General features: G+C 35.6%; 2 protein-coding genes across 2 annotated transcripts; one reads left to right on the top strand and one right to left on the bottom strand.

Annotated features, from left to right (window-relative positions):
• The first annotated feature begins 2451 nt into the window (after positions 1-2451).
• LOC134804896 (pre-rRNA-processing protein TSR2 homolog) lies at positions 2452-8484 on the top strand. Its single transcript, XM_063778209.1, has 4 exons — positions 2452-2600; positions 2698-2833; positions 7722-7861; positions 8290-8484. The coding sequence occupies exons 1-4, from the start codon at positions 2496-2498 to the stop codon at positions 8461-8463; spliced, it is 555 nt and encodes a 184-aa protein (XP_063634279.1). The 5' UTR covers positions 2452-2495; the 3' UTR covers positions 8464-8484.
• Positions 8485-10297: 1813 nt separating this feature from the next.
• Positions 10298-19869, bottom strand: LOC134804877 (uncharacterized). The gene is made up of 4 exons (XM_063778184.1): positions 19680-19869; positions 18064-18245; positions 10648-10805; positions 10298-10569 (listed from the first exon to the last, which is right to left on the bottom strand). Exons 1-4 carry the CDS (start codon positions 19846-19848, stop codon positions 10374-10376), a joined length of 705 nt encoding a protein of 234 aa, XP_063634254.1. The 5' UTR covers positions 19849-19869; the 3' UTR covers positions 10298-10373.
• Between the last annotated feature and the right edge of the window lie 300 nt (positions 19870-20169).

Raw genomic sequence — 20169 nt, 5'->3', positions numbered from 1 at the left:
TTTTACCTTTAACTTTGACACTACTAACGCCATCTGTTAGAGAAATAAATAACTAACATTAGTGCAACAGATGGCGTTAGTAGTAATACACATTATTTACCCTTTTATTTATTTTTTATGTTAATATAATGATATTTTTATGCTTGATAACACATCTAGACATGAATATAAATTATTATGTTAAATCTAAAACCTAACAGTGCGATAGTTTTTCCGTAAAGTGTACCACAAGAATGCATAGATTGTCGAATAGTGATAGGGCTCGCTTCGCTCGCCCTAATTATAATTGTCATTGTTACTTTTGTTATGTATGTTTTTTTTAATAGAATAATAATTGTACACATTGAGACTTTTTTCTTTACCCGAGACACTGTGGGTTACTTAGGCGGGGTATAAAATACCCAATTAAGTTTAATTGGTTAATGGTAATGAAACGTTCCCAAACACCTTTTTTCCCAAATTTACATAAAATTATATAGAATGAATTTTTAAATTAAAGTTTACTACTAGTCAAATCAATTTCTTCAATAGTAAAGTAAGAAACATTATGACAAAAAGCAAACTCAATAACAACAAAATCCTTTATTTTACTAACAATTTTATGTTATAATAATTGTTATTGTGTGAGAAAATGAAATGCCTGACAATAAATACTAATTTTGTAGTAATCTTTGTATAAACAGCAATATACCTATTTATTTAATTGACGCGACCTGGACAATAATATGGCGAATAATAATGTTTAATTTGCCAATTGTTGTACTTAATTACTTACAATAAATAATGCGTTCAAGTAAAAAACTGTAATATTAAAGTTGAAATTTATATTTCTCTTATTTGTACGACAAGCACCAAACAATGAATGCAACTTACCATGACGCGTCTGCTATGATAATCTATGTACGCAGTTAGTGCGTCCTTGTCATTCTCGCTGATAAGAACATAAACTTATCTCTTTCTGTCAGCCGGTGAAAATGGCGGCTGGGTTTATTTAATTCAAGATTAAACCGAAGAAAAACGTATTATTTCAGCTTTTACTTACCAATGATATGTGACGCCATCAATTTTTTTGCGCTTCCGCGGATAATTTGAGCATTTCAACATAACGCAGGTCGGCATTTTGTTGCTTAATACACGTTATTTGTGGAAAAGTATTAACCGGTGTACACCTTCGCGCTTGCGTCAGGCAGACTGAGACAAACTCGTACACATGACACGAGGTGAGTGCTTCAATTTTGGAACGTGTATAACACATCTTTGTATAAAAGATCATAGATGATGCCTAGAAAAATGTATTCGAAGCGTGTATTAGCACACAAAACTTATCAAAAGTTATACTTAAGCAAAAAAAAGGAGGAAATAAGTAGATATATTTTATTTCCCCAATATCTCAAAAAGTATTCATATTTAAGAAACGAAAATAAATATTATTAAAGAGGAGGATATTTTCAATAAAACATTCCATACTTGCAGAACTATATCTCCATTATTTATACTTTTTATTCACCGCTGAACACACATTTAATGTTACGTAATCGCTTTTTCACGCCGCGCACGTTTCCAGAAAATGAGGCGCGGAGGGCTGTGTTCAGCGTTGAATTTAAGATAGTTTCATAACTATAAAGTAGTAGATAGTTTCATAAGTAGTACTATTGAACTAGATTCATATTTAGTTCAGTAGTACTACTTTAGTTTTTAGTTGAAAACGTCACATTTTATGGCTCCTCTTCACGTTGGGCCAACGCCAACGCCAACGAGGGACGCATTTATGCGTTAGAGGGATCAAGTGATATTGCCATCTCATTCTACCGCATGGCTGCGTCCGTCGTTGGCGTTGGCGTTGGCCCAACGTGAAGAGGAGCCATTATGTTTGAGCCGTGGATATAAGTTTTAGCTGATTGCCGAATGGGGTTGGCCAGTCGAAGTTTTTAGCAGATGGCGCAGCTTGCTCTGTCAATCCCTAGAATTGTGACAAATTTTTGTTTTTTTAATACCCTGGATGCCAGCTCTTTAAGCCAAATCTCATAAGCCTCCTCCACACTCGTGCGCGAATCGCGGCGCAAAGCCGCGAACGCGAGTGTGGAGTCCTGAACGCAGACCTGCGAAATCGACTCCACACTCGCGTTCGCGGCTTCGCCCGCGATTCACGCGCATAGTCTGGAGGGGGCTATAGAGTCTGTGCGGAAAGAAAAGAGTCGTGGAATGTATTGGGCCCCATACATTCCACGACTCTTCTCTTTCCGCACAAACTCTAGAAAAAGGGGTAAGATATGATGGCGCCATCTATGCAAACCTTTGACAGTTGCCAACCCCATTGCCAATGCTCTAAATTAAAAAAAAAACAACTTGTTGTCAAGTCAACTGTCAGTGTCAGATCAACTTTCAATTCATGTTATTGATGTCTTATCTTTCTATTATTATTTTGATTAGATACTATACAATACAGTTCTAATAAAATATATTTTATCATATGAATCTTATTGAATTTTTCTAATATGTTGTATGACCAGTTTAAACCACTTGTAGATCTCGTATTGAACAATTGGACAGCATTACAGTTGGCAGTAGAACAGGGCATGGGTGCACCGGGTGGTGAAAAGGTTTTTTACTTAATTGATTACGTGATATTAACATATATTTTGGAAAATTACATTTGTAATAAAATTATTTTTATTTAATTCATGACATCTATTTCAGACTGCCCAACTCATGTCAGTTTACGTCGCCCGATACTGCGTCGAAAACATAGTAGATATTGAAAATGTGACTGAAGTGTTGGAAGACTTGATGGACGAAGAGTTTGAAACTGTCTGCCATGATAATTCACCCAAAGGTATTGATTTAGCACTGAGTTTATTTTATAACGTTTCATTAATCTATACCTACTTATCTTGGACTTATTCGACTAAACGAACTTGTTACTTATGCAAGTAAGTAACACAGCCCATACCTATTAAATGCAAAAAATAATAATAGTAATTTACAATCATGTCTTGTTTTTATTTTTATTCTTAAAATGTCATCAAATATAATCTGCAAAATATTTTAATTGAGACAACACAACACTCTTAAAACAATAGTGTTGGGATATACTTTATACTGGTATTGTCAAGACCCAAGGGTCGTCCCATTCGTTTTTCGTCAAGTTCTTAAATTAGTCCTATTCTGCTTTCGTCACTCATTCTACATTGAAAGCCACCGACGATTGCGATGAATGTAGAATGAGTGACAGAAGCAGAATAGGACTAATTTAAGAACTTGACGATAAACGAATGGGACGACCCAAGACAATACCTTTATACTATTAATGTAGTAAATAAAGGTAGTGGACCCCGCAGTAATTCCTCAGCCAGAAAAAACTTTACAGTATGATAAAGTATCAATAAATAATAAGTATTGTATAAATATCCAAAGAATAATAATAATAGAATTAAAGTAAATACCTAAAGTCTCAAATCGTTAATATCTTTTTACAGAAAAATGCTCCGTTCAAACTTTCTTCACCGGACATATTCATGTAACGTATTGCAACAATATATGAAATATCCAAAAAACTATCCCAGCAGAAATACCAATATTAATAAAATATAATTTTTTGGTGTGTCTTGGACTGGAAAATTGCTCAGTCTAATTTTTTCACTGGAATGCCAGCTTATTGCCGTTTTATACCTACAAAATGAAAATCCAAAAAAATTACCATGTAACTATACTATTTTCAGAAATTGCCTTTTTACTCGCTGTGGAAAATTTCTCTATCCATTTTATTTATTGAATTAAGTTCACAGTTTTCTTTCCATTCATCTATAAAAACATCCAAAAAAATAAAGAGCGCATTAAAAACGAAACATAACGGGAACAGTGTGTAGGGAGCGGAGTACAAGCGGGGTGCGTGAGCGGTACCGGCCGCCGCCCGCGCGCGCGCCGCGCCTCGCCCTATACTACCCGGCGGTGGCGGCTTGCTGCTTTTCTATACTAAAAAACGTAATTCAAGACCAAAAAAACTTACTACAATGTTGCCACTGCTGCAATATTTTTTTTGTAAAATATACTTGGTCAAGCAAATCTTGTCAGTAGAAAAAGGCGGCAAATTTAAAAAATGTAGCGAAGGATTATCGTCCCATAGTTTTTTTTTATCGTTTCAACCTTATTTATTTATTTATTAAAAACTTACACATAAGTTAACAGTATAGCACCAAAGCACTTATGCGGTATATACATTTAAGATTCAAAATTGGAAGAACAAACATTGCAACATTAACATCTAGGTCCTTATAATAGTGAGATCAGGGATTAACATTATATATCTATGTGTGTAGGGTGTCGTTGGACAGGCCTTTTAAAATAAATAGGGGTCTTTAAACAACATTTCTTGATAAAGTGAATCATTACTCTGAGGTTGCATTGTAATGATTTGATTCTCTTTGAAGCCATTAAGTGCAGGCTGCGGGTCACGCGGTCGGGTCGTACTAGAAGCACAAGGACGCTAATCTGCACTAAACTGCTAAAGGAAGACGGTACATTATTGCGTAACCGCGGGATGGATTTATCTTCGCTTCCAAAATTTCGGTGTCCTGGATGATATTTCTTTTGGATATTTTGGATTTAAGTGCATACGTGACTACTCAGTATATATTTAAAAAGAAATCAGGCTGAGAAATTTTCCACTCTCAGTTTTTAATAGTTCTAAAATACATAAATTTGGGTATGCATTGTTTTTGGATTTTCTTACCCTCTACGCTAAATTATATTCTAAGATCATATAAGAAGAAAAAATTGACAGAGCAATTTTCCGATGAAAATGAGCACCAAAAAAAGGAATTATCATAAAAAAATATTCTCATGTTTGACAAAAGTTTTTGATTTTTTTCTAGTATCACATGCTGATACAAATAACTTATTTGGTAAAATAATTTTGGACGGAGGAATTACTCGGTTCAATATATAAACAGATTTGTATTTTTACGTATAAAAACCTAACTTAGGAGTGTTTTTTTTTTTGGATATTTCATATGTTAGTTTCGGCTCATACTATACAATAACCAAGCAAAATTTCATCGACTGAGGAATTAATGCATGGGTCTCCATACAACATCTTGCTTCGTTTACTCCACTATATATGGAACAGAGTTTATATTACAGAGAATATGGAAATAACTCTTCAAGTGTCATTTATAATTATAATTTGATATGAATTCCTAAGTTCTCACGTTGTTCCTTGATTAACTGTGCATAATAGTAGTTTATGCAACCGACACATAATGAGAGGCCTTGAGTGTGGTTCTTATTTATTTTTAATGAATCGGATTGGATCACATGGACATTTAGAATCATGCCTAGACATGTACAGGTGCATATAATATGTTTTGTACTATAGTGATAGAACATAATATATTTTTTAAATTTAATTGGTGGTAGAATTCACATCCTATGCCTCCTGTATAAAAAAAAATAGGATACAGGATTATGAACAGAATGTCCCTATAATATTTATTTATGCCTACATTCTACACATACCATAAAGTAATACTTTTCAATACAAGTAATTTAACTGACAGATTGCAATGCTAGAGTAGGAAAAGTATGTACCCATTCATGGCCAAGAACCGCCGAGCGTACACAATACGCCAGGCCACCATACAAACCGTTTTTAGCTAAAACGTATGACTCAGCTTATGGGTCTCGAGCCTGGCGCGAACGGTAAATAAATCGCCGCTTATGAAGCCGGCCAGTTGGACAGCATTATGCAACATTTTTACTAACCACCGATTTTCTGTGCCTATCAAAAAAGAAACTAATTATTGCAGTTTGTAGGAGTGAATATTTTTACTTTCTACAAGCTTTTAGTGTCTGAACAAGCTAAGTTGGCAGCAATTTTTATAGCCCAGCCTGTGCAAGTGTTAAGTTAAACGTCATAATTTCATATAAGTTTGATATTTAAATTACACTTAGGTACTCAGCCTGTGCTATCAAAATCGCTGCCAACTTAGCTTGGTCTGATTCTATTTAACTTGCCGTGTTTTTTGTTGTTGTTTTTTGGGGCAAATCTTGGAAGTTAAATTAGACCCGTTTCCCGATATCCCGATCCAGTTCATAGCACAGTCGGTCAGGTTAGGCGGGTTCAAATTCCGGTAATCCATAGCCATGGTCACAAAATACGAAATCACTAAACAGCACAGGAGGAGTATAAAGTCGCCAACGAATAAATCGTGACTAATAATATTTTCCATGTTACTCCAAAATACATCTCTAATAGGGGGGATGGGATGAATCACATCTTGAACTCTTGTGACAAATACCACATGAAAGATAATACCGCCGCCGCCGCTCGGGTGCATTCCTTGTTTATTGTCCAAGTGTGTCCAATAAGCTTACACCTGGTCGGTCATGTATCTTTGTTTTGGTAAACGCCATTATATTAGTAACAATAGACAACTTAAAATGTATTATAGTACTTACTTTCTAATCTGCCGTAGAAACCACGATGCTGGAAAAAACTTGTAAATATTTGTCACAAACTATTTGTAATACAATACATATTAGTTAGTGGTGACTGTTTCAACCGCCTTGTTCTATATTGAAACGAAAAAAATTAACATCATTGTTAGTAGGTAATTGCCTAAGATACAATACAACAATCACCAAATATTATGACATAAAAGTACAGTGGGAGAAAATCCTCGTTGCCTTACCCCTCATACAAAACAAAATATTATTATACTACGGCTTGGTTCCTACAAATTGTTGCTTACCATCATCCAAACAGTAATCAGTTGTAAAATGGTACAATATCAAACAGCTTCAACATGAAATAAGCTTTAAAACCAGCCAATAAAGTTTATTTTAGCCTGCTACGGAAACATTAGTAGTTTTTACAAGTAGCGCCAGGCCACGGTGACCCATACCTTGAGCCCTGTCAATAACTTCTGAAATATATATATTTTTGTATTTTTTAAATATAGATCTTTCTGTTTGCTTGCATCGCATTATGTATCTAGAATTTCAGTATATTTACTATATTGCACTGATAGTAAATCAAACTTGAATATTCGAGACCCTGTTTTCATTAAAAAAAAACGTGTTTATAATTTTGTATCCTAATATGCCTTATAGAAATGGTTGTTAGCTTATATGATACTTACGTTATTACATCAAATTACGTTTCGTTTAAGTTTAAATCAGAATTTATTCAGGACTCACATGTGAGTCACTGGCCCTGCGGAACTGTTTGAGCATGACCCATACGCTGAGTCGCTGGCCCTGAATGGGTTAAATAAACAAAATATAATAACCAATGATCGGCAATTTGGATCTCACTGGGGGTAAAATAAAAGACAATGTTAATTATCTTAAATGTTTTTACTCGTAGTAGGCAAATGTATTTCAATACTATTTAAATAGCAATGTTGTGAACAACTCATTTGATATTGTGAGTTTACTGGCATTTCCATACAAACATTATTTCCGTAGGGTAGCAATCAAATCACTGTTCACTGATAGTGATAGTAACATAGATTGTGTGAATTTTGATCATTGTGCACCTATCAGGTGATAAAAAAGGGAATACATGGTAGAGTCTGTGCGGAAAGAGAAGAGTTGTGGAATGTATGGGGCCTAAAACATGCCACGACTCTTCTCTTTCTGAACAGACTCTAGTTGTTGTTAATCATATTTCCCTTGTAAACTTGGATTTGTAATAAAAGAACATGTTATTATAATTACAGAAGTGGCAACATTACTCCTGCAGTACCTGGCACTGCTCAAAGAGGGTAGACAAGAAGAACTGCAAGCAAGAGTTGCTGCTATGCCTACCTGTCCAAAATGGCTAAATCAGCCAGCTTGTTGTAAATCTATTCCACCGCAGGTGAGAAAAGGATCATTTTAACTAAGTATTTTAATGGTTGTCCACTATCACATTCGGCAACTGTTATGATAGACTATGTACCGTTATTATCAATAAATAATTACGTGAGGGGTTTTGTGGATTACCCCCCCCCCCCCCCTGGTGAGATTTCATGAAATTTCTCTTGACACTCTCCCACCCCCCTAAATTTTGAGTATAAATGCGTTTGATTTATTTTAACAAAACGCAATTTATACAACCACTTTATCTGATTCTCTCAAATATTTACACCACTTATTGCCCGAAAAAAAAATAGGTATATGATATTCAGTTGGCCCAGACTGTGCAAGTCATAATTTCATAGAAGTTTGACGTTTAAAATAACACATGCACAGTCTGGGCTCGTCTCAATGGCATGGAATGTTTCACAAAACACTTACTTTTTATAGAGTCACGGTAATCCGGATGATGACACTACTAGTAGCAGTGATGAAGATAACCTTTCAAACAGACCATTGAATGGCAAAGGATCTTTAGTAAACTACAACACCGACCGTGAACCAGTGGATAAAGAGAAAGAGCCAGATCGGGCTGTAGCGAGAACCAGAAGAAAAAAAGAGTAAGCAGGAAACTATCTTGGATGTTAAGTTTGAATAATATAAAACAATGGCTAGTCTTCTGTAGAAATTAAATTAATTTATTTTTATTTAGTGTAAGTTTAGGTGGGGCTATAAAACCCGAGGGCACAAAGGTATTTTCATTACCCCCTTATTCATAAACGCGCTACAAACCTCAATTAGCTAATAAACGTTTGTCTTTATCGGTTATTTTGACTTATGTATTTGCAGGCGTGGCTCACTCCGCGATTTCGTCGCTTTGCTACAGGTAGCTAAAAGTACATCCGTTCCGCCCCAATTTTGGGGAAAGCCATAAGCCGCGCGTGGCGCTGTCGCCACCTAGCGGCCATATCTGTGCTGATCATAACAGACGCGTTTTGTTAGAGAGTGAGTCTTCTGTACCTAGTACTATTATTTATTCTGTGGTATTTGTAAGAAAGGGATAAAACATAATTTAATTAAAGCAGCCCTGTAAAGTTTTATGAATAAGGGGGTTAGTCTTTACTCCTAAATCATAAAAGATAGAATAATTTGGTATTGAAGTGCGCCCTTAGCTCATGCAACTCCTTCTGGGTTATCCGCAGATGGTCTAGAACGCAAAATGACTAGTGTGTTGTTTTGCCTAAATCGCAATTAGTCTACATCGCAAACGGTCTAGAACGCAAAATGCCCACATTATTTTTTCCGTTTTATCTCAACTTTATAGCGATATCGACGGAGCCCCGCTTCCGCGGGGCTCCTATTCTGTGCTGTTTGGCCTTCGCCCATTTGAAGATACCTAACGAACCTACCTACCTATGTAAAATGTGGTGATATAAAAAGTGGGCATTTTGCGTTCTAGACCGTTTGCGATGTAGACTAATTGCGATTTAGGCAAAACAACACACTAGTCATTTTGCGTTCTAGACCATCTGCGGATAACCCACTCAATATGGCTACGGATTTAGAAATTCGATCTTATAGCTCCACCGTATACTAACGAATACATGTAGGTAATATAATAGCTTAGGTACTGGACCACTATTAAACCTAGAGACCGGTCACCTATTCCTATTTGCAGAAGTCTTGACTCATCAAACAGGGTAACAGCAATTTCAGTGTTTTATGTAGAATATAGAATACTTTACTTTATGAAAATTTATTATACATTTAAGTAACATTGAATTAGTACTGAATAACAAACGGTTTAATTGATTTATTGAAGCATTTATTATATTTAGCACATGTTTCGAATGCGTCGGGCATTCACCTTTAGGTTTCTAACACTAGCTGTATAGCTAATAGGATAACTTAAGATTTTTTTCTATATGTTACAATACGTTTTGAGTACCTAACTATGTATTATAATTTTATATGATTCAGCATGTATGTAATCGAGTAGGTACAGTATTTTAACTAGTACTTTTATAAAAAATAATAAGCGCCAGAATAGGCCAATTTGCCCAGAAGTTTACCTAACAATGTTGTTCTATAAATAAGTATAAACCAGTATAAACTGTATAAATAATAGCTTCCAGTATAAATCTAAAACATAAAAATATGAAGTTGTCTTATAGTATTATAAAATTTATAAAGATAGCTTTTCATAGAAAGTCATTAATTAAATTGTCTGAATAAAGCAATTTCACAGAATTATTCTTTTGTTTTTATATAGATCAATTACTAAAATAGGAACCAATAAAAACTAAGTTTTGGTCACGATATGGATGAAATCAATTAGGTAACTAAATAATGAATTTTATTTTTTAGGAACAATAGGTACCTACTTAAGTTAAAAGTTGAACATTCATTCTCAAAAAAACATACATTAGACGAGGATAGTAGTCTTACAGCATTTTGTTAACTACTACTTCTGCTGCTTTCCTAGATTTGTTAATGAAAATAAAGATACCTATAGTAGTTCTGTTGATACAATTTTAGAAATATTTTTTAGACATTATTTTAATAGACCTCTCGTCGCCTTTGGGATACGGCAAACCATTTTCTGCGAGTTCGCCGAGGGTAACTTCTAAGTCTGTTCTAAAGCCACACTGTGCTGCCAACTTCTGCGAGGCGTTGCCAGTAAACAATGTTGACGTGGCTGTCAATCCAAATTTTTGGCACATTGGTAATCTAGAAAAAGAAAACGTCATATAAGCTTCATGCAGTGACAAATCCAAAAAAGAGGGTAACTCGCAAGATCTCACTTACCTTGCAGCCAGTACCTTAGCGCCCAGTTTGTGCCCTCTGTTTTCCCTTGTTACGAGCAAGCCGAGGCCATACAAGAACTTGTCGACTCCCAAATCTTTAAAGGCGTCGTATTTTCCATCTAGGTATGTTAGTGTTTTAAAGAGATCATCAAACTTACCCTTTTCTATCTGAAACATACATTTAAATAATCAAAACGGTATCCAGTACCAAGAAGGCATATGACTAGAGTCTGGCTAGCCAAATTTTGTTGACAGATATTTCCTTGTTGTATCACCAATTGTCTATGATTAAAAAAAAAGTTAAAAGTCTGTTGTCAATTTATGTCATTCATTCAAATTGTTCGCGGTTTATAAGGCGTTTAGTTTAAATAATATTAATAATGAGTAATGACTATACCGAGTGAGGTCCGCAAACTACTATTTAAGCTCGTAAATAATTACGACAATGTGCGATGTCGCCGTGAAGGGTTGTATAACGAAAAACTGCAATGTTTACAAGTCGGAAACAATTTAGTAGGTTAGTGCTCTATTAATATTTTGATACTTTAGTACTAGTTCTAACATTTGCCTAAAACTTTGATTAAGTACGTAAATTAATTAATACCTGAATCTCATAAACAGGACACGTGTGTAAAGTAACGGATAAACTAGAAGTTCTGGGAAATATCAATAAAATCTAAACATTGGAACGTAAACATATGTGTTTGTCGTTGACTGTACTTTAAATAGTGGTAAAAATTATGGTGAGCTGACTTTGAGTGCACGTCAAATGTCAACGTATATTTAACTTATTTCCTTAGGTAGGTACCTTACGTGTGCACAGAAAATCAAAAATATTTTCTAGTATCAAAAGTATAATTCCTACTACACAAAGTGTGACCAGCCCAAGATTTTTTGAATTTCCCGCCAAAAATTAGTGTAATATTTCAGTAGCCAGACCAAGGCCTGTTCACTTCCTAAGAAAGTTATGTCCCCTTATAATTGCGCATGTGTGCGCCTGAAGCTTCTATGTGTGCAGTAATCAAAATAAAAACATTTTTCTACAGCAACATTGCTCCCAACTAAGATTTAAAATTTCACGATTTTTTTTACATTATCAATCATAAAACGGAACTTAAAACACTTAAAACTTAATTACACGCTATTAAGTTTTATAATGAATATTTGCTTCCAACTGTCTTTATCAATGTTCATAAAATATATGGAGGGTAGGTACGTCTACCCACCATAATAAGAAGTTTACACACTATCTTCAACAGCCGTTGCTCCGCATTTAGCACATTTTCTATGTGCAAGTGCATTGCTGTAATCCATGTAGGTACAGACTTACAGAGTCTTAAGAAGTAGTACCGCTACGTTGTATTTATTATCAAAGATTTAATAAATAAAATTTTCGTTATGAACTTTAACCACAGCAGTTGGACAGTCATTGACAAATATATTTGAGTGAAATTCACAGCTTTAGTGGGTTCAGAAGGAACCGCGTCATAACGCATCTGGAAAGCGTATTAATTAACCGTGAAGAAATGTATGAATACAAGTTGGAAATCTGTGTAAAATGCCGTGTGTAAAGTGTAGTGTATCTGTGTGTGTAAAGTGTAATAGGTATAGGCATGCCTAAAGTTATTTGTATTATACTGAAAACTTTGTGAATGCGCTTTATTAATGTCTATTTTTTATTAAGTTTTCAGGGTTTAATTTTCAGTGTATACTGTGTGTTATCAGTAACATGGGGCTTTAAATCCAGGGCTCGATTCTACTCGCTAAACTGAGCTACTTTTACTATGGCACTAACCCCGAAATCCCGAAATTTTTTTTTACTTTTTCATACATTTTGGCTGATCAGATGTCGACGTTTTCTATGGAAAAGCCAAAAATTTTTCCCCGATTTTAGGGTTGGTCCCATAGTAAAAGTAGCTCAGTTTAGCGAGTAAAATCAAGCCCTGGATTTAACGCCCCATGGTCAGACAAACCATGTATTTCTATATGTAATACATTTTTTTTAATAAATAAAATAATACATGTTATAAACATAAATATGCCTTTTATTTAAATCAATTGATAATACCACAAACAAGGGCTAATATTTGCATCTTTCATATATTTCGTGATATGAAGATAACAAATATGTTTATCAACAGAATTACTACCTACCAATACCCGCCAGGCTAAACCGGTTGTCAACTTTAGTTCTTGGTACACAACGACGGCGCCAATAGTATAAACGTATAAATAAACGGTTGGGGACATTTTTTTGTATGGAGTTACCGTTCTTCTCCTAGGGGATCATCCATTAATTACGTCACACGAATTTCTAGGTTTTTTTACCCCCCCCCCCCCCCCCCCCCCTCCTGGTCACACTTGGTCACATTTTGCAAACCCCTCCCCCCCCTGGTGTGACGTCACATTTTAGGCAATTTTGTTTTCAACGAAATCGACAATATTAACTCGGCATTATTTTTTTATTAAAAAAATATTTTTGATATACAGGGTGTCCCATAAGTGACACGTCACAGTGACACTAGAGGTAGACCAGGCCAAGAGGAACCAAACCAACTTAACATGACCCAGTAAAAGTGGCACGGTTTTCGAGTTATTGCCAAATTCAGGTTTTTCATGAATTTTGACCGTTTTTAACATTGTTAGTACCAGTGTGCACTCGGAAAGGTCTCGTAGTTTTTTTTTATGTGTACGGCATCACGAATAGTTAATTAAGATAACAGAATAGGTATTTTATCTATAGACAATGTAAAATGCAAAAAAGTACTGGTTTAATCTTGAATGAAATTCACAGCGAAACATTAATTTCAACTTTGGCCACCTGTCGTGAAAAAAAATTACTAGAAAAGTAATGAGCAAATAACGTCAAAATATTGAACATGTTATGCAGATTCAAAAATGGTATAACACATGTACCTTCCTGCAATAAAATATGATTTATTAATAATCTTTCGAAAGCCTCATAAAAAATAAGTGAAAACTTGGAAATCTGCAATCCGTTGCTACTTATTAAAAATAACGATTTAAGTTAAGATATCTCATTCTGGACACAGAAATAAAAAAACGCCTATTCAGTATTTGCCGAATGCCTAAAAGAAAGAGATGGAAAATGCTTATCTCCCTTTTTAAGGATATCATTGAGTTGATAAAGGTTCAAAGAAAATAATACAGGTTGAAGTTTGAAAGGGTAGATTGTAATAATTTTACAATAGGTGCTCGAATTGCTTTTCTTCGGCTCGTATGCACGTTTGGCACCGTCTTGTAAAACTTCAAGTTAATTTTCTTAAATTAATTTCGGATATGTTTCGTGATGCCTCGAACATACGCCGCCGTAGTTCCTCTTGGGACCTTATTGGCTTGAAGTAAACTTTATCTTTAGCCAGCCTCAAACAAACTTGAGCACCTTAGTGAAGCACCTGCACCGACTCCAAAAATAACAGATTGTAAATATGTATATAAATACGCAGATTTGTGTGATTGATTTCAGAAGTATGTATATACATAGTTCATAGGTATTCACTTGCGTTATTGAAGACAAAATAATTATTTTTTTCTTTTCAGTGCGCTATTGTTTTTGTTGGTCGATTCGTTTCGTGTTAGTGCCGGTTTTTTTATTTCCTTTTAGTTTTTTTTCGGCGGTTATTTTTTTTGTTAAAAAGTTTTTAGTTTATAATTTTCTGTGGCTATAATTTATACAAATTATTACATGCTTAATTTTTGATTACCTTTAAAATAGCTACCTACCTTGCTTTAGCTATCAACTGTTATATTAATAATCCTACTTTAACTTTTATTTTGTTCTGTAATATAAATAAATTACCCCTATTTTCCCACCCTTAGGGTAGGAATTTTTTCCAATTTTTTCTTATTATTACGACTACTCTGTAAAAAGTTATGCGTGGTCATACGTTACAATCGGTGAGTGAAAAAATCAATCATCCCCTATTTTCCTACCCTTAAGGTTGATTTTTTTTTCAAATTTATATGGGACCAACTTCGGGGTATACCCTTTCCAATAAAAAAATAATTATCAAAATCGAACATCTCTGTAAAAAGTTATGCGTGGTCATACATAAAAAAAAAATATATACGCGTCGACTTGAGAACCTCCTCCGTTTTTTTCGTCGGTTGAAAATACCTATTCTGTTATCTTAATTAACTATTCATGATGCCGTACACATAAAAAAAACTAACTTCGAGATTTTTCCGAGTGCACACTGGCACTAACAATGTTAAAAACAGTCAAAATTCATGAAAAACCTTAATTTGGCAATAACTCGAAAACCGTCCCACTTTTACTGGGGTCATGTTAAGTTGGTTTGGGTCCTCTTGGCTTGGTCTACCTCCAGTGTCACCGTGACGTGTCACTTATGGGACACCCTGTATAAATATTAGTAATTTTATAACACAACGAAAGTTACATCCAAAATCTCATTATTTAACTGTACAGCGATTAAAAAATATATATTATATAAATTAATTTTCGGTTACTGATGTAGTTAAAGTGACATCACAATGTTTGTGACTCCCCCCTCCCCCATGTCACAACATGTCACATTTTCTTGAGCCCCTCCCTCCCCTAAACGTGTGACGTAATTAATGGATGACCCCTAGTGAGTATTATATTCTTTGAGCCAGACTCTAGGTAATCCGAAGTAATTAAATACTCATAGGTACGGGCCCATAAGCATTTCCGTTTCCGGAGCGGGTTGGGGTGTAGCCTTCGAGCAACACGGAAGGGAGGCGGCATTCGCACTATTTCCCCTCTGCCGAGGTACAATATTAGCGCGTCAATCTAATCTAGCGCGGGTAATAAAACTAGTTGCACTTGGATTTTTCACTAGACCGAGTCCAGACGCGCGCGTGAACACTGCTGCACAAAAATGCCTGTTTGCTCGGTTTTTTGTTATAAAAAGAGGTCGGGGACATCAAATTTACAAAAAGAAAGTGTTACATTTCACATGTAATATTTTTTTTTACATATCATACGTTTAATTACATTCAAACACAATTATTATATTTTAGTCTCATGTAATTGTTGGATTTATCGATTTTGCTCGCTCAGTACAAATTGCGGATCGGTCGCGACCTTCGAGCAACACCGGCTTCCGACACATCGGAAGGGAGGGGCCCAAGCGATATCTCACCGTACAAATCTTTCTGCCATTTTTCGCGGGGGGAAAGGTGCACACAGTCGCACTTCTCACACACTTACATACAAAATCCAATCTGTAATGACGACACAAATACATAGAAAATGACACACGTCAAAGACAAATCTTGCAAACCTCGATCTCTTTTTGTGTACGGACGAGTGACAAGTGTCACAACACGCACACTAACACATTTTCGTTGAAGTATGTTATTGTATTCTGAGAGATGAGAAGTCGGATTTGTCGCTCGACCGATCCGCAATTTGTACTGAGCGAGCAAAATCGATAAATCCAACAATTACATGAGACTAAAATATAATAATTGTGTTTGAATGTAATTAAACGTATGATATGTAAAAAAAAATATTACATGTGAAATGTAACACTTTCTTTTTGTAAATTTGATGTCCCCGACCTCTTTTTATAACAAAAAACCGAGCAAACAGGCATTTTTGTGCAGCAGTGTTCACGCGCGCGTCTGGACTCGGTCTAGTGAAAAATCCAAGTGCAACTAGTTTTATTACCCGCGCTAGATTAGATTGACGCGCTAATCTTGTACCTCGGCAGAGGGGAAATAGTGCGAATGCCGCCTCCCTTCCGTGTTGCTCGAAGGTCGCGACAAATCCGACTTCTCATCTCTCAGAATACAATAACATACTTCAACGAAAATGTGTTAGTGTGCGTGTTGTGACACTTGTCACTCGTCCGCACACAAAAAGAGATCGAGGTTTGCAAGATTTGTCTTTGACGTGTGTCATTTTCTATGTATTTGTGTCGTCATTACAGATTGGATTTTGTATGTAAGCGTGTGAGAAGTGCGACTGTGTGCACCTTTCCCCCCGCGAAAAATGGCAGAAAGATTTGTACGGTGAGATATCGCTTGGGCCCCTCCCTTCCGATGTGTCGGAAGCCGGTGTTGCTCGAAGGGTGTAGCGTGTCACGGACGGCACGCGGTTTTATAACCGTGTAGGTCAGCGCAGTATGAGAAACTTTATTTTAAGAAGTGAGCGAGAAAACCTTTTTCACCTCAGTAGCTCGAACAAGTTAAAAAACAGTACCATAAGAGTAGGAATATGAATCGGGAAAGGGAACGGGAATGTGAATTCAACCGCGAACACGAACAGGAACGAAAGTTGGAGGGGAACTGTACGTCGGTTTATGTTTATTATTATAACGTAATTTATAAATGTATTTAGGGGGACTAATATTTTGTATTTTTTCCTTCTAATATATTCTCACTGCTGAGGTGAAAAGTGGTAATATGTGCCACACGAGATATAGTTTTTACAACTCGTGTCTTATATAGAGACGCCAGGCTCGCGATTCTATTGTAGAATCTTACGCTTTTCATATTCAGCACTCACAGCAAAACTAACTTTGCTCTCTAGTTGCACAAATAACTATTCAGACAGAAATTGTTTGTCTATATTAGTAGGTAGGTACATCGTAAATGACACATTGGTATTACTTCATATTTCCGATTTTCCGGTGTTCATACTTTTTGATACTACCTACTTAGACCACTAGACCTACGTAACGTACGCTCGTTTATGCGTACTAGTGGTCCCACATGACGGCCGATATAAGTAGGTACACGAGTCGGGACAAATAGTAATGATAATGATTTAAGTAGGTATATAATATTAATAACATCTGTGCCCGGCGGGGACAGAGGTTAGACTACTTATAGTGCATTATATTTATAAATTAGACTTTTAATTGCGATATTTATATACGTCCACACCATACTATTTTCAAAAACGAAGGCGGAAAATTACGAAATCCCATGAACAAAATGCTTTTAGGTATATTCAGCATTCAGCAGCAGAAGTAGCTACTTCTGTTGCTGAATAAGCGGACTGTTAGGGAGTAAGATCTGTTGGAAGTGTAACGCTGGCCATCATATAATTTGAATTTTAAATATGTCAAGGCCTGTCGTGTTCGTTCTTTTTGTCACTCGACAATAATTTTCTGTATGATATAGTGTAATAATTATACAATTAATATATATATTAAATGTTACACTTAATTCCGATTGTGTTATTGACTCCGCTTAAAAATAACAAGATGTCATGTTGAACACCTTATCCACTTAGCAACTTTGGCTGATGACTGTAGTTAGTAGGAATGAAGGTACAGAAATGAGACAAGGCCAAGAAAATGATGACAAAGGTACCGCCGAACCCTCAACCATGCGTGGTTGACATGCACTTTACTGGCTTTTTATTCATGTACCTGTATGGGAATTGTGGGAAAATACTTACATTTCCAGTTATTGTGTCATTTGTGTCTTTATCGTCGACGCATTTGACAACGCAAACATTAAACGCCGCCAACGACCTGTTGTTATCAACCGTTTTGTAGCAAGCCAGGCTCATGCGTTGCGATAAACAATCTCGCCAAAAATCACCCATCTTCTGTAAAGCATCTGGATCTTCGTGCATTCCTGGGAAAATAGCTAGGTACAGTCACCAGCAATAATATGTTACACAACATAGTCCGCAAAAATATCTGACACCATCTTATTTATAGAGCCATAAGAGCGTGTCACATATTTTTGCGGCCTTCGAAGAGTAACATATTATTGCTGGTGACTGTACATGTATAATATTTCAGTCATTATCAGTAAAAAAAGTACTGAGGGTGATGGTAGCATGACAAAAACGAAGGTTTGCGAGAAAATACGATGGCAAAGGATTTTTCACACCATCTACACTACACTATTATTGACACGCACAAGTGTTGCTAACCTTAGTCAAACATGCTTATCATTTCATATTACTTCAGTATCTACCTGATCCATTAAATCCGTAATTAATTAATTGCGAAACTTGTAAATCTGGATATTATTTATGGTCTAAGATACCTATATTATTTGCGCCAATGAATGTTATCGCTAATGGCTCTTTTACAATAGGGTAATAAAACAAGTAACACCCCGTTTTGCTTAAAGTATACTTTTCTACATTTTAATTTCTAAGTTATCCTAGTATTCCAATTTTTCAATTCGTATATGGCTGGGACGTGTGGCAAAGCACTTCACATCTCTTTTGCCCTATTGTATTAAAGATAAAGTTTTATGTTATGATATGACCAATCGGTGCAAATTATATTTCGTCAATAGGTACCTACCTACCTATGTTACTTAATACGGAATGACATTATGATGTGTACAATACAATACAAATACTCTTTATTGCACACCTCAATAAAAGAAAACAGAAACACAAGCATAGGTAAATAACAGGCGGTCTTATCGATAAAAAGCGATCTCTTCTACACAATCTTTAGGTAGTGCTACCTAAAGGTTGTCTAGAAGAGATGCAGAAATTAATAAATTTACTTACACATGTCAGTAGGTATTGCAAATGCAATGAAAGAAACCTATCACATAATACACAGAAAACAGACAAATTTCCATGCAAATAAAAAAAACATAGGTAGGTATACATACTTACATATACCTACACATACATAAATAAATACATGTATTAACAGTGCCAGCCGTAAAGAAAGAGTAATCACTAATTAGATAAAAGTATCAAGGAAGAGATAACTTTTGACCTACTTTGAACGTTCTCTAATAATTTGATAGACCAAGTACCTAGTGAAAATGTTACAGTATATTATATATTTGTGATCTACTCATAAAGCCCTTTCATTTGGTATGTTAAAAAGAAAAAAAAAGTTTGTACTGCCGACTTTATGGCGTCACAGCAACTTCCCCCACCACTTTCGCGCTTGTCATCTCATATATTTGTGTTCAGAACATTACTGAATGCATTAATACCATAAGTATTCACCCATATCTGAGACGACATGAACGAAAAGTAACCTAAAGCCTGTTCGGCCACCCTACTAAATAATTTGCAATGGTTACCGAGGGTAGAGATCAATCTCTCATCCGGGCAAAATTGTTCTATCAAGAGCCGAACAGCACGTTCGTCATCTTGTGGTGGAAGGTCTTCAATAGTCCATACGATTCCGTTGGCTTCCCATTTATCCCACAAGAGAGGACAGCTACAGTCCCATACTCTTTGGAATACCATAGTCAATTATGATACTCTTATCTGAAAAGTAATGACTTAATGTAAGCAGATCTACAACAGCTGGGTCATTCTAAGTTAAGAGGTACTTTGGACGGCAAGGGCAAAAAAATACATTTTTTATTTAAATTATTAGGTAAAAACTTATTCATATCTTCAAACCGAATGTGTTCTTCGTTGTCACTTAATATTATTTTAAAAGTATTCGTAATTTAGTCACAATGTCAGGACAAACACGAAAAATATCTCTCCCCTGGTCTGTCCCCACCAGGGGAGAGATATTTTTCGTGTATAACCGATATAATTTGTTAATCAGGAATTATA

The sequence above is a fragment of the Cydia splendana genome, chromosome Z (genome assembly GCF_910591565.1).
Source record: "Cydia splendana chromosome Z, ilCydSple1.2, whole genome shotgun sequence".
NCBI classification, from domain to species: domain Eukaryota; kingdom Metazoa; phylum Arthropoda; class Insecta; order Lepidoptera; family Tortricidae; genus Cydia; species Cydia splendana.
The sequence above is the reverse complement of the archived record's forward strand: the minus strand, read 5'-3'. Positions and strand labels throughout refer to the sequence as shown.

Coding starts and splice junctions, on each gene's coding strand:
- LOC134804896 (XM_063778209.1), top strand. CDS start 2,496: ATGTTGTATGACCAGTTTAAACCACTTGTAGATCTCGTATTGAACAAT. Junction 2,834..7,721: donor CCATGATAATTCACCCAAAG/GTATTGATTTAG, acceptor TTATAATTACAG/AAGTGGCAACATTACTCCTG. Junction 7,862..8,289: donor GTAAATCTATTCCACCGCAG/GTGAGAAAAGGA, acceptor TACTTTTTATAG/AGTCACGGTAATCCGGATGA.
- LOC134804877 (XM_063778184.1), bottom strand. CDS start 19,848: ATGGTATTCCAAAGAGTATGGGACTGTAGCTGTCCTCTCTTGTGGGAT. Junction 18,246..19,679: donor GAGATTGATCTCTACCCTCG/GTAACCATTGCA, acceptor CTATTTTCCCAG/GAATGCACGAAGATCCAGAT. Junction 10,806..18,063: donor ATGACACAATAACTGGAAAT/GTAAGTATTTTC, acceptor CAGATAGAAAAG/GGTAAGTTTGATGATCTCTT.